Here is a 12,440-nt window from a genome sequence, read left to right on the forward strand (position 1 = left end):
GTTGAGCTACATGTGGTGTTTATACTTCAGCTAAAGGTACGTCTCCAAGATAGACTAGCATTAGACAGTTTGACCATCTTAATGTAAACTGAAAAAGGACATTTACTCACCAGATGCAAGCAGAATGTTTTGTCTTTATCTTATTTGCTGCATTTATCTTTTGAATATTACTTACCTGTTTACTGAGCACTGATACAGATTCCTTATCTTTCTAGGAGTCTCTTCTACTTTGTCATCGAGTTGGGTTATGCCTAGTAAAACTGAATTGTCTGAAAACTCTAGCTCAGGGAAAGGTAAGTCTTCATGGTGGAAATGTGTGTATACATATCTGTGCCTTTTAGCATGTTTGTGTGTCTGTACCTCTATTAACTCTTTTAAATTTAAGAGTTTGCAGTGTTGCATCCTAGTTATTCATTCAAAATAACCCTGCTAATACTAGTTTGTAAAGGAAGTCTGACTCTAGGATCAGTAAATCAAAAGCTGGTCTTTTCAGGTGTTATCTATACAAGCTTCACTTTGTATTGAAGTTGTGCGTTAATATTCCAGAGCTTAACTTTATGGCAGGGCTAGCCACCTGGCGGTATAAACCTTGGCTCTAGATGATTGTCAGTGTTGAAGTGACACCCTGACCCCATGTGTAAAAAATGGGAAAAAAGGGGTTGTGGATGCTTGACTAGATTCCAGATCTTAAGTGGAGCCTGAGTATTATCATATCAGAGCTATGAAACCCAGACAGCTCAACCCTTGGAAAACTTTTTTTTTAAACATTCCAGTGCTAGCCACCCATCTGATTTTGTACATTAAACTGTCATATAGTCATCTGCATTTTCTTTTCTTTTGTGGTGAATCTTGAAATAAGTATCTATCAAGAGGCTTATTTGGAAGTTGACTACCAATAACATTTGTGTTGTATTGCTTTCTTCTAGTTTCAATATGTAAAGTAAAATGGTTGTCTTCTCTGCTGTATATCCACCACTGAAAAAATAATTTCTGGGATGACATACTATGCTGTATATTTTTCGGAGTAGATGTGGCTTCCTGCTGAAATGTCGAAACCAGCTTTACAGAGTCCTGAGATTTGAAAAAAATGCAGAAGAAGAGCAAGTATTGAACTTTTTTGTAGGGGACAAGCTCCCCCCACATCCCCCAAACTTATATATACCAGCTCTTAAGATTGCTATACCTCAGAGAAAAGGGAATACTCTGAGAAATGTCAATCTTGGACTTAGTATATGCAAGACCTTCTTTTTTTTTGGCAATTCAGTCTCCATAACTCAGGACTTCAAATGGTTGCAATAGGAAATATTTCTCTGAGACTTCTTTTTCAGGGGACACCCAAGGTGGTGGTTATATTGGCTTTGGAGAATTTGGCTAGAGTACTTGGGGCATTTATTTATTTATTTTTACATTTATTTGCCGAGTTAGTCCAACTGGGCTGGTGGCCCCTTTTCAGCAGAGGCCCAAGAGGAAAGCCCCCCCCAAAAAAGAAAAAAACTGTCAGTATGAACAATCAAAATCGATATACATAATCAGAACTGAAATAAAATGAAATACACAATAGTAAAATATATATATATATATATATATCTCAAGAACCAAGTTCCCAAAGTATGTATAAACCAGTCCCTTAACAAAAATGTATAGAAAGCAGAAACAAAGTCTATGTGAAAACGCTGTTATTTAACTTTCCAGTAAATTGCGTTTCAGTAACAGTTGAAAGCATGTGAGAATGTTCAGTTGCTTACTCAAATATAAATATACTGGTTTCTAAATACCTGTTATTTTCTTTACAGGCATTAAGTATGCCAATGTCCAAAGTGAAAAACAGACCTTAAAACGCTATTGTTTGTTAATTGGAAAGGGATTGTGATGTCACATCCTTTCCTTTTTAAATCTCTTGGTGTTCCTTACTTGCTGTTTGTCTGATTAAGCGGGTTGAGTCCACCGAAAGCACAATAAAGTCTTCTATTTTCACCTTGTATGCTGGTATTTGCAACGCTTGGTAAGAAGTTTACAAGAAATTGTAACTTTTATATGCTTGGAAGTTGGAGGTTGTACTCTATACAGCTGTTGGAAGCTAATATACAAACGCTACACGTTTTATTTTGGATGTTGGTTCCTGTAAATGCTCTGAAAATGCTTGTGGGAAGTTGTAAATTGTATATCGCAGCAAGATTAATAACGCTACTACTGAAAACACTACAATAGCGTTTTAAGGTCTGTTTTTCACTTTGGACATTGGCATACTTAATGCCTGTAAAGAAAATAACAGGTATTTAGAAACCAGTATATTTATATTTGAGTAAGCAACTGAACATTCTCACATGCTTTCAACTGTTACTGAAACGCAATTTACTGGAAAGTTAAATAACAGCGTTTTCACATAGACTTTGTTTCTGCTTCCTATACATTTTTGTTAAGGGACTGGTTTATACATATATATATATATATATATATATATATATATATATATATATATATATATATATATAACAAATGTACTAGAAAAAGCAATAAATGCCTGTACACAGTAAGTCCTTGTACATTGGTTAAATCAGCCATGTTGTATATACAAATCAGAATTGGTAGATACAAGAAGCTTGTTCAAACAGAGTAAAAATAAGATGTATAGCAGGACAGAGCTGTATAGAGATATAGTTATCCAGGGATGATACAGGAACAGAACCAGTTGTTGGTTAGATATTTTTTCAGAAGGAATTTGAATTTTGAGGCGGAGGGGTATTAAGTATGCGTTGTGAAGTGTAGTTCCAAATGTTTGCTATTTGACATGAAAATAAAGATTCACCAAAAGAGTTATTGGGTTTCCTTGCTTGCAGTAGCAGTTTATTAGATAAGCGGAGGGAGCGAGTAGTGTTGTAAGGATGTACTAGGTGTGTTAGAGCAGGACAGGCTTCAGGTTGGTATAGGATGCTGTGGGCAATAGCTAGCTGGTTGAGTGTTAGTAAGTTTGGATGTCTGGCCCAGTGTAATTGTTTCAGGGCAGTACAGTGGTCGATTCTATTGTGTAGGCTGGCAGCAAAATGAGCGATTTTGTGGTAGCATGTTTTAAGTTTTGATAGGTCATTCTTTTTGAGATTACAGAAAATGAGTGAGGCATATAATGTGGAGAGGAGGTGTGTTCTGGCAATTGCATGTCTAGTTGATGGAGTGTGGAATGTTCCAGACTATATAATCATCCAAGTTTAATATGTACTTTTTTATGGTGAGGGCTATGTGTTTGTCATATTTCAGGCCACAGTCCATTGTGACACCAAGTAACTTTGTGCTATCTACTGGTTTGATTATAGTTCCATTGGATGAGAGTGTTTGCACTGGTGAAGGGGGATTTAGGAGTTTATCTGAGAATATCATAAGCTTTGTCTTATTTGGGTTAAGTATGAGTTGTCCTTTTTTTAAGGAAAAGTTCTATGTCTGTGAAAGCCGACTGAGTCTTAGGAGGTCTGGCAGGGAGGAGGCTGTGTAGCTGACCGTGGAATCCTCTGCATACTGCATAATTGTGGCATGGGGAGAGGTGGAGCTGAGGCTGTTTGTAAAGATGGAGAACAGTAGTGGGCCAAGAATAGAGCCTTGTGGGACTCCTATAGTGATGGATAGAAGTGTAGAGATTTCATTGTTCCATATAACTGATTGTTGTCAGTTGGTTAAATAGCTGTGAAACCAGTAAGGGAAGCTAGAGAGAGATGGATAGATGCTAAGCCAAGTAGTAGTTTTTTGATGTGATACAGTGCCAAATGCTTTTGACATATCCAAGAAGATGGAAGAGACAAGATGGTTACTATTTCTATGGTGGTTGATGGTGTTTGTGAAACTTAAGAGGGCTGTGGTGGTACTGTATTTAGATCTGAATCCATGTTGGGAGTTGGAGAGGAGGTTGTTTTGTATTATAGGTTCATAGGTAGGTACTAGGCTATTGGCCCTAGGGCCTATATAAGCCTAGCCAAACGGTACCCTGGCTTTTGCCACCCAAGAAAATTATTTTCCTGTGCCACTGTCAAGCAGAGCCACAAAAGTGATCCCCGGGGTGAATTTCCTATCTCCCATCCAATCATCAAGTTTTTCTTGAAGAGTGCTAATGAGGAGGTTTGTTTGATATAGATAGGCAGTTTGTTCCAGAGTATGGGATGTCTCTGGGACAGGAATCTATCTCTCCAGCATGTTCTGTTTATTGTGGCGACAAGGTTTAGGTCCCTAGAGCGTGTAGCTCAGAGGGACTGGGATTTTTTTACGTGGAGCATGTCCAACAGCTGTGGGTTTGACATAGCTTTGTATGTTAGGCAGAGATCGCCTCTGAGTAGGCAATATGCGACAGAGTAAAGCTGGAGTTTTTTTGAGACAGTCTGCACTGGGCATCTGTTTGAGGCCGGTAATCCTCTTTATGAGGTAATTCTGTGGCCTTTCGTAGGACAGTAGTTGAAAGTGTATGCATTTTTCTAATATCTTGCTAAGAGGGGAGAGTATAGCAATGGGTCTATAGTTGGATAACTTGGTAGATTGACCACCTTTGTGTAGGGGTATTATATTCCAGAGTTTTGGTACATAATGTTCAATCATTGTAGCTTATCAGTGGGAGTGTTAAGCACTAGGTAGCCTATCTACTACAAGATCCAGGTACAGATTCTTAGTTTTAGCACTTGAATTTGCTTATTCATGCTCAGCAGTTGTTCAGAACTTGTTGTTAGTATATGCAAGACCTTCTTTTTTTTTGGCAATTCGTTCTCCATAACTCAGGACTTCAAATGGTTGCAATAGGAAATATTTCTCTGAGGCTTCTTTTTCAGGGGACACCCAAGGTGGTGGTTATATTGGCTTTGGAGAATTTGGCTAGAGTACTTGGGGCATTTATTTATTTATTTTTACATTTATTTGTCGAGTTAGTCCAACTGGGCTGGTGGCCCCTTTTCAGCAGAGGCCCAAGAGGAAAGCCCCCCCAAAAAAAGAAAAAAACTGTCAGTATGAACAATCAAAATCGATATACATAATCAGAACTGAAATAAAATGAAATACACAATAGTAAAATATATATATATATATATATATCTCAAGAAATCCGAAGTTCCCAAAGTATGTATAAACCAGTCCCTTAACAAAAATGTATAGAAAGCAGAAACAAAGTCTATGTGAAAACGCTGTTATTTAACTTTCCAGTAAATTGCGTTTCAGTAACAGTTGAAAGCATGTGAGAATGTTCAGTTGCTTACTCAAATATAAATATACTGGTTTCTAAATACCTGTTATTTTCTTTACAGGCATTAAGTATGCCAATGTCCAAAGTGAAAAACAGACCTTAAAACGCTATTGTTTGTTAATTGGAAAGGGATTGTGATGTCACATCCTTTCCTTTTTAAATCTCTTGGTGTTCCTTACTTGCTGTTTGTCTGATGAAGCGGGGTTGAGTCCACCGCGAAAGCGCTCACAATAAAGTCTTCAATTTTTACTTTGTATGCTGGTATTTGCAACGTTTGGTAAGAAGTTTACAAGAAAGTGTAACTTTTATATGCTTGGAAGTTGGAGGTTGTACTCTATGCAGCTGTTGGAAGCTAATATACAAACGCTACACGTTTTATTTTGGATGTTGGTTCCTGTAAATGCTCTGAAAATGCTTGTGGGAAGTTGTAAATTCGTATATACGTGCAAGATTAATACAACGCTACTACTGAAAACACTACAATAGCGTTTTAAGGTCTGTTTTTCACTTTGGACATTGGCATACTTAATGCCTGTAAAGAAAATAACAGGTATTTAGAAACCAGTATATTTATATTTGAGTAAGCAACTGAACATTCTCACATGCTTTCAACTGTTACTGAAACGCAATTTACTGGAAAGTTAAATAACAGCGTTTTCACATAGACTTTGTTTCTGCTTCCTATACATTTTTGTTAAGGGACTGGTTTATACATACATATATATATATATATATATATATATATATATATATATATATATATATATAAAACAAATGTACTAGAAAAAGCAATAAATGCCTGTACACAGTAAGTCCTTGTACATTGGTTAAATCAGCCATGTTGTATATACAAATCAGAATTGGTAGATACAAGAAGCTTGTTCAAACAGAGTAAAAATAAGATGTATAGCAGGACAGAGCTGTATAGAGATATAGTTATCCAGGGATGATACAGGAACAGAACCAGTTGTTGGTTAGATATTTTTCAGAAGGAATTTGAATTTTGAGGCGGAGGGGTATTAAGTATGCGTTGTGAAGTGTAGTTCCAAATGTTTGCTATTTGACATGAAAATAAAGATTCACCAAAAGAGTTATTGGGTTTCCTTGCTTGCAGTAGCAGTTTATTAGATGAGCGGAGGGAGCGAGTAGTGTTGTAAGGATGTACTAGGTGTGTTAGAGCAGGACAGGCTTCAGGTTGGTATAGGATGCTGTGGGCAATAGCTAGCTGGTTGAGTGTTAGTAAGTTTGGATGTCTGGCCCAGTGTAATTGTTTCAGGACAGTACAATGGTAGATTCTATTGTGTAGGCTGACAGCAAAATGAGCGATTTTGTGGTAGCATGTTTCAAGTTTAGATAGGTCATTCTTTTTGAGATTACAGAAAATGAGTGAGGCATATAATGTGGAGAGGAGGTGTGTTCTGGCAATTGCATGTCTAGTTGATGGAGTGTGGAATGTTCCAGACTATATAATCATCCAAGTTTAATATGTACTTTTTTATGGTGAGGGCTATGTGTTTGTCATATTTCAGGCCACAGTCCATTGTGACACCAAGTAACTTTGTGCTATCTACTGGTTTGATTATAGTTCCATTGGATGAGAGTGTTTGCACTGGTGAAGGGGGATTTAGGAGTTTATCTGAGAATATCATAAGCTTTGTCTTATTTGGGTTAAGTATGAGTTGTCCTTTTTTTATGGAAAAGTTCTATGTCTGTGAAAGCCGACTGAGTCTTAGGTGGTCTGGCAGGGAGGAGGCTGTGTAGCTGACCGTGGAATCCTCTGCATACTGCATAATTGTGGCATGGGGAGAGGTGGAGCTGAGGCTGTTTGTAAAGATGGAGAACAGTAGTGGGCCAAGAACAGAGCCTTGTGGGACTCCTATAGTGATGGATAAAAGTGTAGAGATTTCATTGTTCCGTATAACTGATTGTTGTCAGTTGGTTAAATAGCTGTGAAACCAGTAAGGGAAGCTAGAGAGAGATGGATAGATGCTAAGCCAAGTAGTAGTTTTTTGATGTGATACAGTGCCAAATGCTTTTGACATATCCAAGAAGATGGAAGAGACAAGATGGTTACTATTTCTATGGTGGTTGATGGTGTTTGTGAAACTTAAGAGGGCTGTGGTGGTACTGTATTTAGATCTGAATCCATGTTGGGAGTTGGAGAGGAGGTTGTTTTGTATTATAGGTTCATAGGTAGGTACTAGGCTATTGGCCCTAGGGCCTATATAAGCCTAGCCAAACGGTACCCTGGCTTTTGCCACCCAAGAAAATTATTTTCCTGTGCCACTGTCAAGCAGAGCCACAAAAGTGATCCCCGGGGTGAATTTCCTATCTCCCATCCAATCATCAAGTTTTTCTTGAAGAGTGCTAATGAGGAGGTTTGTTTGATATAGATAGGCAGTTTGTTCCAGAGTATGGGATGTCTCTGGGACAGGAATCTATCTCTCCAGCATGTTCTGTTTATTGTGGCGACAAGGTTTAGGTCCCTAGAGCGTGTAGCTCAGAGGGACTGGGATTTTTTTACGTGGAGCATGTCCAACAGCTGTGGGTTTGACATAGCTTTGTATGTTAGGCAGAGATCGCCTCTGAGTAGGCAATATGCGACAGAGTAAAGCTGGAGTTTTTTTGAGACAGTCTGCACTGGGCATCTGTTTGAGGCCGGTAATCCTCTTTATGAGGTAATTCTGTGGCCTTTCGTAGGACAGTAGTTGAAAGTGTATGCATTTTTCTAATATCTTGCTAAGAGGGGAGAGTATAGCAATGGGTCTATAGTTGGATAACTTGGTAGATTGACCACCTTTGTGTAGGGGTATTATATTCCAGAGTTTTGGTACATAATGTTCAATCATTGTAGCTTATCAGTGGGAGTGTTAAGCACTAGGTAGCCTATCTACTACAAGATCCAGGTACAGATTCTTAGTTTTAGCACTTGAATTTGCTTATTCATGCTCAGCAGTTGTTCAGAACTTGTTGTTAGCACTAAATAAGCTACAAATTACTACAGCACTCAGCCTTCCTCTTTACCTAGAGGAAAACATTTTTTGTACTTACTTTCCTCACTTGCTTAGAGAAAAACAGCTCTTATACTCATTTTCCTCACTTGTCTAGAGGAAAGTAGTTTTTATTCAGGCATGTCCAAGGGCCAGCTCCCAGTGTTCTCTCCTGTCTAGCTGATGAATCTGGGCATCTTGGAGCAATGTAGCAGTTGTCTCATGTACACAGACAACCCTCTCCTCCTACCACCCAACACCACAGCCTGTGAGAGATGCAGTTATCTAGTCAAACTGGAGGTAAAGTTCTGTCCAAGACTGAACTTGACAGCCAAGAGGAGAAGGTAAACACTTGCACCACACTACACTCATCACATAGTCCCACTAAACCTATACCACCAAAATCCACTCATAGAAACACAAAAACATTCAGGCTATCAATAATAATCTGCTGAAGCAACACAGACCTCCAAAGCAGAAGCGCAAGCAACCTCCAGCCCCTAATACAACCCAAATAACACATAGCCCACAGAGTCAGTGTGCCAATGAACCACAGCCCATAAGGTAAAACAACGTACCCAGCACACTAGTCATAGGTGACTCTATAGTCAGGCACACTGATGTCCCACTCACCAGGCTAAACAAGGAGAAGGTTACTGTCAGCTGCCTGTCTGGTGCCAGGATCCGCCACATAACCCATGCACTCAGGTAACTCCACAACAAGTACAAATATGACTCTGTCGTTGTCCATGTTGGTGTGAATGACCTGAGATGTACCTCCCTGGACTACATGAAAAGAGACATGGAAGAGCTGTCTGATCTTGTAGCCCAGGCAGGTATGACCCTACCCTGAGTAACGTCCTGCAATCGCCCAGAATTATATCGCAGTACAAGGACAAAATGATTGACTTTAACTATTGGCTAAGCTTCTGGTGTCATTCTAAGGGGATCCAGTATCTGTCTGGGAGAACATGGTTGACGGGCCATGATACTTTGCCAGAGATGGCCTGCACCTGTCGCCCCTGGGATTCTGGGTACTGGCTAAGGGTCTTGCCGCCCCATAGTGCCTTTTTTAGGCAAGGTTCAAATGACAAATTTACCACTGTAACAGGAACAGGCAAGCAAAAACTGAGGGTAATGCTTCGCAGTGCTAGATGTCTAAATCTCAAAATGCACTCACTCGAGGCACTCCTTAAAATGGAGAACATCGATGTCTGTGCAGTGACTGAGACCTGGTTCAAGGCTCCAGAGAGCACCCCTGCATTGCCAGACTGTAACTCATGCCACACTTTTTGGCCATCTCACCTGGACCAGAACACCAAAGGCAGAGGTGTGTCCATATTCATTAAGGATATCCACACCTCCAGGCTAGTTGTGCAGTATAATGCATCCGAGGTTTATCCAAGTGCAACTAACTCTGGGCAAAACTGCAATCCAAATTGTAGCTTGCTACAGATCCCCCCCCCATGCCCCACGATTCCCACTCCTCTTTTCTTGATATACTGAAAAATATTAGGGTTCAAAGAAACACCCTAATAATGGGCGGTTTCAACTACCCCACCATTAAATGGGAAAACTACTCATGTACCAACTCCTTCGCTCAACGCTTTCTGGAATTCATAAATTCCAATGCCCTGGATCAACTTATCCACACCCCCACGAGGGGCAACAATATTCTAGACCTAGTCATTACCAACATGAGTGACCGGTGTTCCACACCTGAAGTCAACTCCTCGGTGGTCAGATTCGACCATAAGCTAATCACCCTAGATGACCGCATCCCACTCCCACCCACCATTAAGGAAACCAAGGTAAAAAATTTCTCCAAAGCCAACTTCATACATCTTAAGACAGAAGTGGTGAACTTCATGACACCCATGCATGTGGACAGTACAGTTACGACTGATGAATCCTACACAAATGCACTCTATAAGCACTTACACGAATGCATGGATTGTGCTATCCCAAACAGAACCAAGACGTTATCCTCCAAAAAAGGGAAGCCAATCTGGTGGTCCCCTGCAATAAACAAACTGTGCAACAGAAGGAAGAAACTGTTGCAAAAGAGAGTAAAATCCCATGAGTGGAGTAGCTCCCTGATCAGCCTCAGCAAGACGCTGAGTTCCCTTATAAGATCCAACAAAGCTAGCTACAAAAACAGAATCGCCACTGATTCTAAGGGAAACCGCAAACCATTCTATAGCTATCTCAAGAATCTCAATGGCAACACCCAGATCTGTTCTGAGTTAGAGCACAATGGCACTAAAATTACAAAACAACTGATATTGCCAACATCCTGGCAGATAGGCTCAGTGCTAACTTTACCCCCTCTCACCCCCTAAAGGGACCGTATCTATACAGGAAGAATGCAGAGTCCCTGTAATCACATCTATGCAGGTAAAAGCTGCACTCTCTCAAACCAAAAACACAGCATCCATGGGACCAGACAACATCCCAGGCTGTGTTTTACACGAACTTCAGAACGAACTGGCTCCTCACGTAAGCACCATGTTCAGTCATAGTCTCACATCAGGCTTTGTGCCCACTGAATGGCACACAGCAACAGTTATCCCATTCCACAAAGGGGGAGCCACCACTGATCCAGGGAACTATCGCCCTATTAACCTGATGAGCCTGGTCTGCAACGCCATGGAACATGTCATCATGGAACTCATAAACAAAGACATTGGTAATCTCCAAACTCTGGACCCCACTCAGTTCAGGTTTGTGAAACGCAGATCATGCCTTCTGAACCTAATCGACTTCTTTGAGGCAGTTACCAAAGCCGTAGATGAGGGTAAGGTGGTTCACACAGCCTATCTTAACCTTGCCAAAACTTTTGACACCATCCCCCATTCTGGAATTATAGCTAAACTCACTAAACTTGGTATAAATCCCTATGTCACAAGATGGGTTGCCAACTGGCTCACTGACAGAACCCACACTGTAAAAGTTGCACACTCCAAATCTGACTTCAAACCAGTGACAAGTAGAGTACCACAGGGTTCAGTCCTGGGAACTCTCCTGTTTGGTGTCTACTTCTCTGAACTACAGACTAACACGGGAGGCCTCTGGCTAATGAAATTTGCAGATGACTGCAAACTAGGAGCCATAGTCGATTCCGCAAATGATGTGGACATCCTACAGAAGGGCCTCACTGAGACAGATGCCTGGTGTCAGAGGCATAGCCTCAAGCTCAATGCCAAAAAGTGCATTGTCATCCCCTTTGGTAAAAACTCTGTACCCATGAACTACCACATAAACGTCAGTCTACTTAATGCCAAATGTGTGATAAGAGACCTTGGGACCCAGGTGGACAGTAGTCTCTCCTTTGATAATCACATCGCCACAGTAGTTAGGAAATCCTTCTATGTGGCACATCTTATTACAAAAGGGTTTTCATCCAGGAAAAAAGAGGTAATTGTTCCCCTCTACTCGGCACTCATTAGACGCATTATAGAGTGTACAATGCCTCTTTTGGAATGTACCTCACAAGACATCTGCAACAGCTGGAAAGGCCACAGAAGTACCTCACAAAGAGGATTACTGGCTTCAAACATATGCCCTACACTGACCTTCTTAAAAAACTCCAGCTTTACTCTAGCATATTGCCTACTCCGAGGAGATCTCTGCCCTACATATAAAGCTATGTTAAACCCAGAGCTGTTGGACATGCTACACCTAAAGAAATCCCAGTCCCTCCGAGCTACATGCTCTAGGTACCTAAACCTTGTCACCACAGTAAACAGGACATGCTGGAGGGATAGATTCCTGTCCCAGAGACTTCCTATACTCTGGAACAAGCTACCCATCTATGTCAAGCAAAGTTCCTCATTAGCACTCTTCAAGAAAAATCTTGAGTGGATGGGAAACAGAAAATACACCCTGGGGATCATTTCTGTAGCTCTGCTTGACACGGGCACAGAAAATTAACTTTCTTGGGTGGTGTAAGCCAGGGAACCTTGTTGGCTAGGCTTATTTAGGCCCTTGGGCAGATAGCCTAGTTACCTACCTAAGAACCTATGATTGAGCAATTAATTAGTATGGAGATAGGTTAGGAGATTGAATCTGATGCTAGTCAAAGAATTCACTTGGGAGTTGATGTACAGCTAGTCTATTGGGTTTTAGTTGGAGGAGGAGTTTTTTGATGTAAGTAGTTGGGACAGGCTGAAATGAGAAGGCTGTGGGTTAGTAGTCCGCTACTGAAGGGGATGATAGGAGGGTCTTTGTAGTAATTGTTAACT

General features: G+C 40.6%; 1 protein-coding gene across 1 annotated transcript in view; it reads left to right on the plus strand.

Moving 5' to 3' along the window:
* The window catches only part of LOC122815957 (zinc finger protein 436-like), a 340,690-nt gene that overhangs the window by 223,014 nt on the left and 105,236 nt on the right, over positions 1-12,440 (plus strand). The window contains exon 6 of the mRNA XM_044088843.1: positions 216-293. Coding sequence (XP_043944778.1) covers positions 216-293 — 78 coding nt within the window. The remainder of the gene's footprint in view (positions 1-215; positions 294-12,440) is intronic.

The sequence above is a fragment of the Protopterus annectens genome, chromosome 1.part1, assembly GCF_019279795.1.
Source record: "Protopterus annectens isolate FY-2018-M chromosome 1.part1, PAN1.0, whole genome shotgun sequence".
NCBI classification, from domain to species: domain Eukaryota; kingdom Metazoa; phylum Chordata; order Ceratodontiformes; family Protopteridae; genus Protopterus; species Protopterus annectens.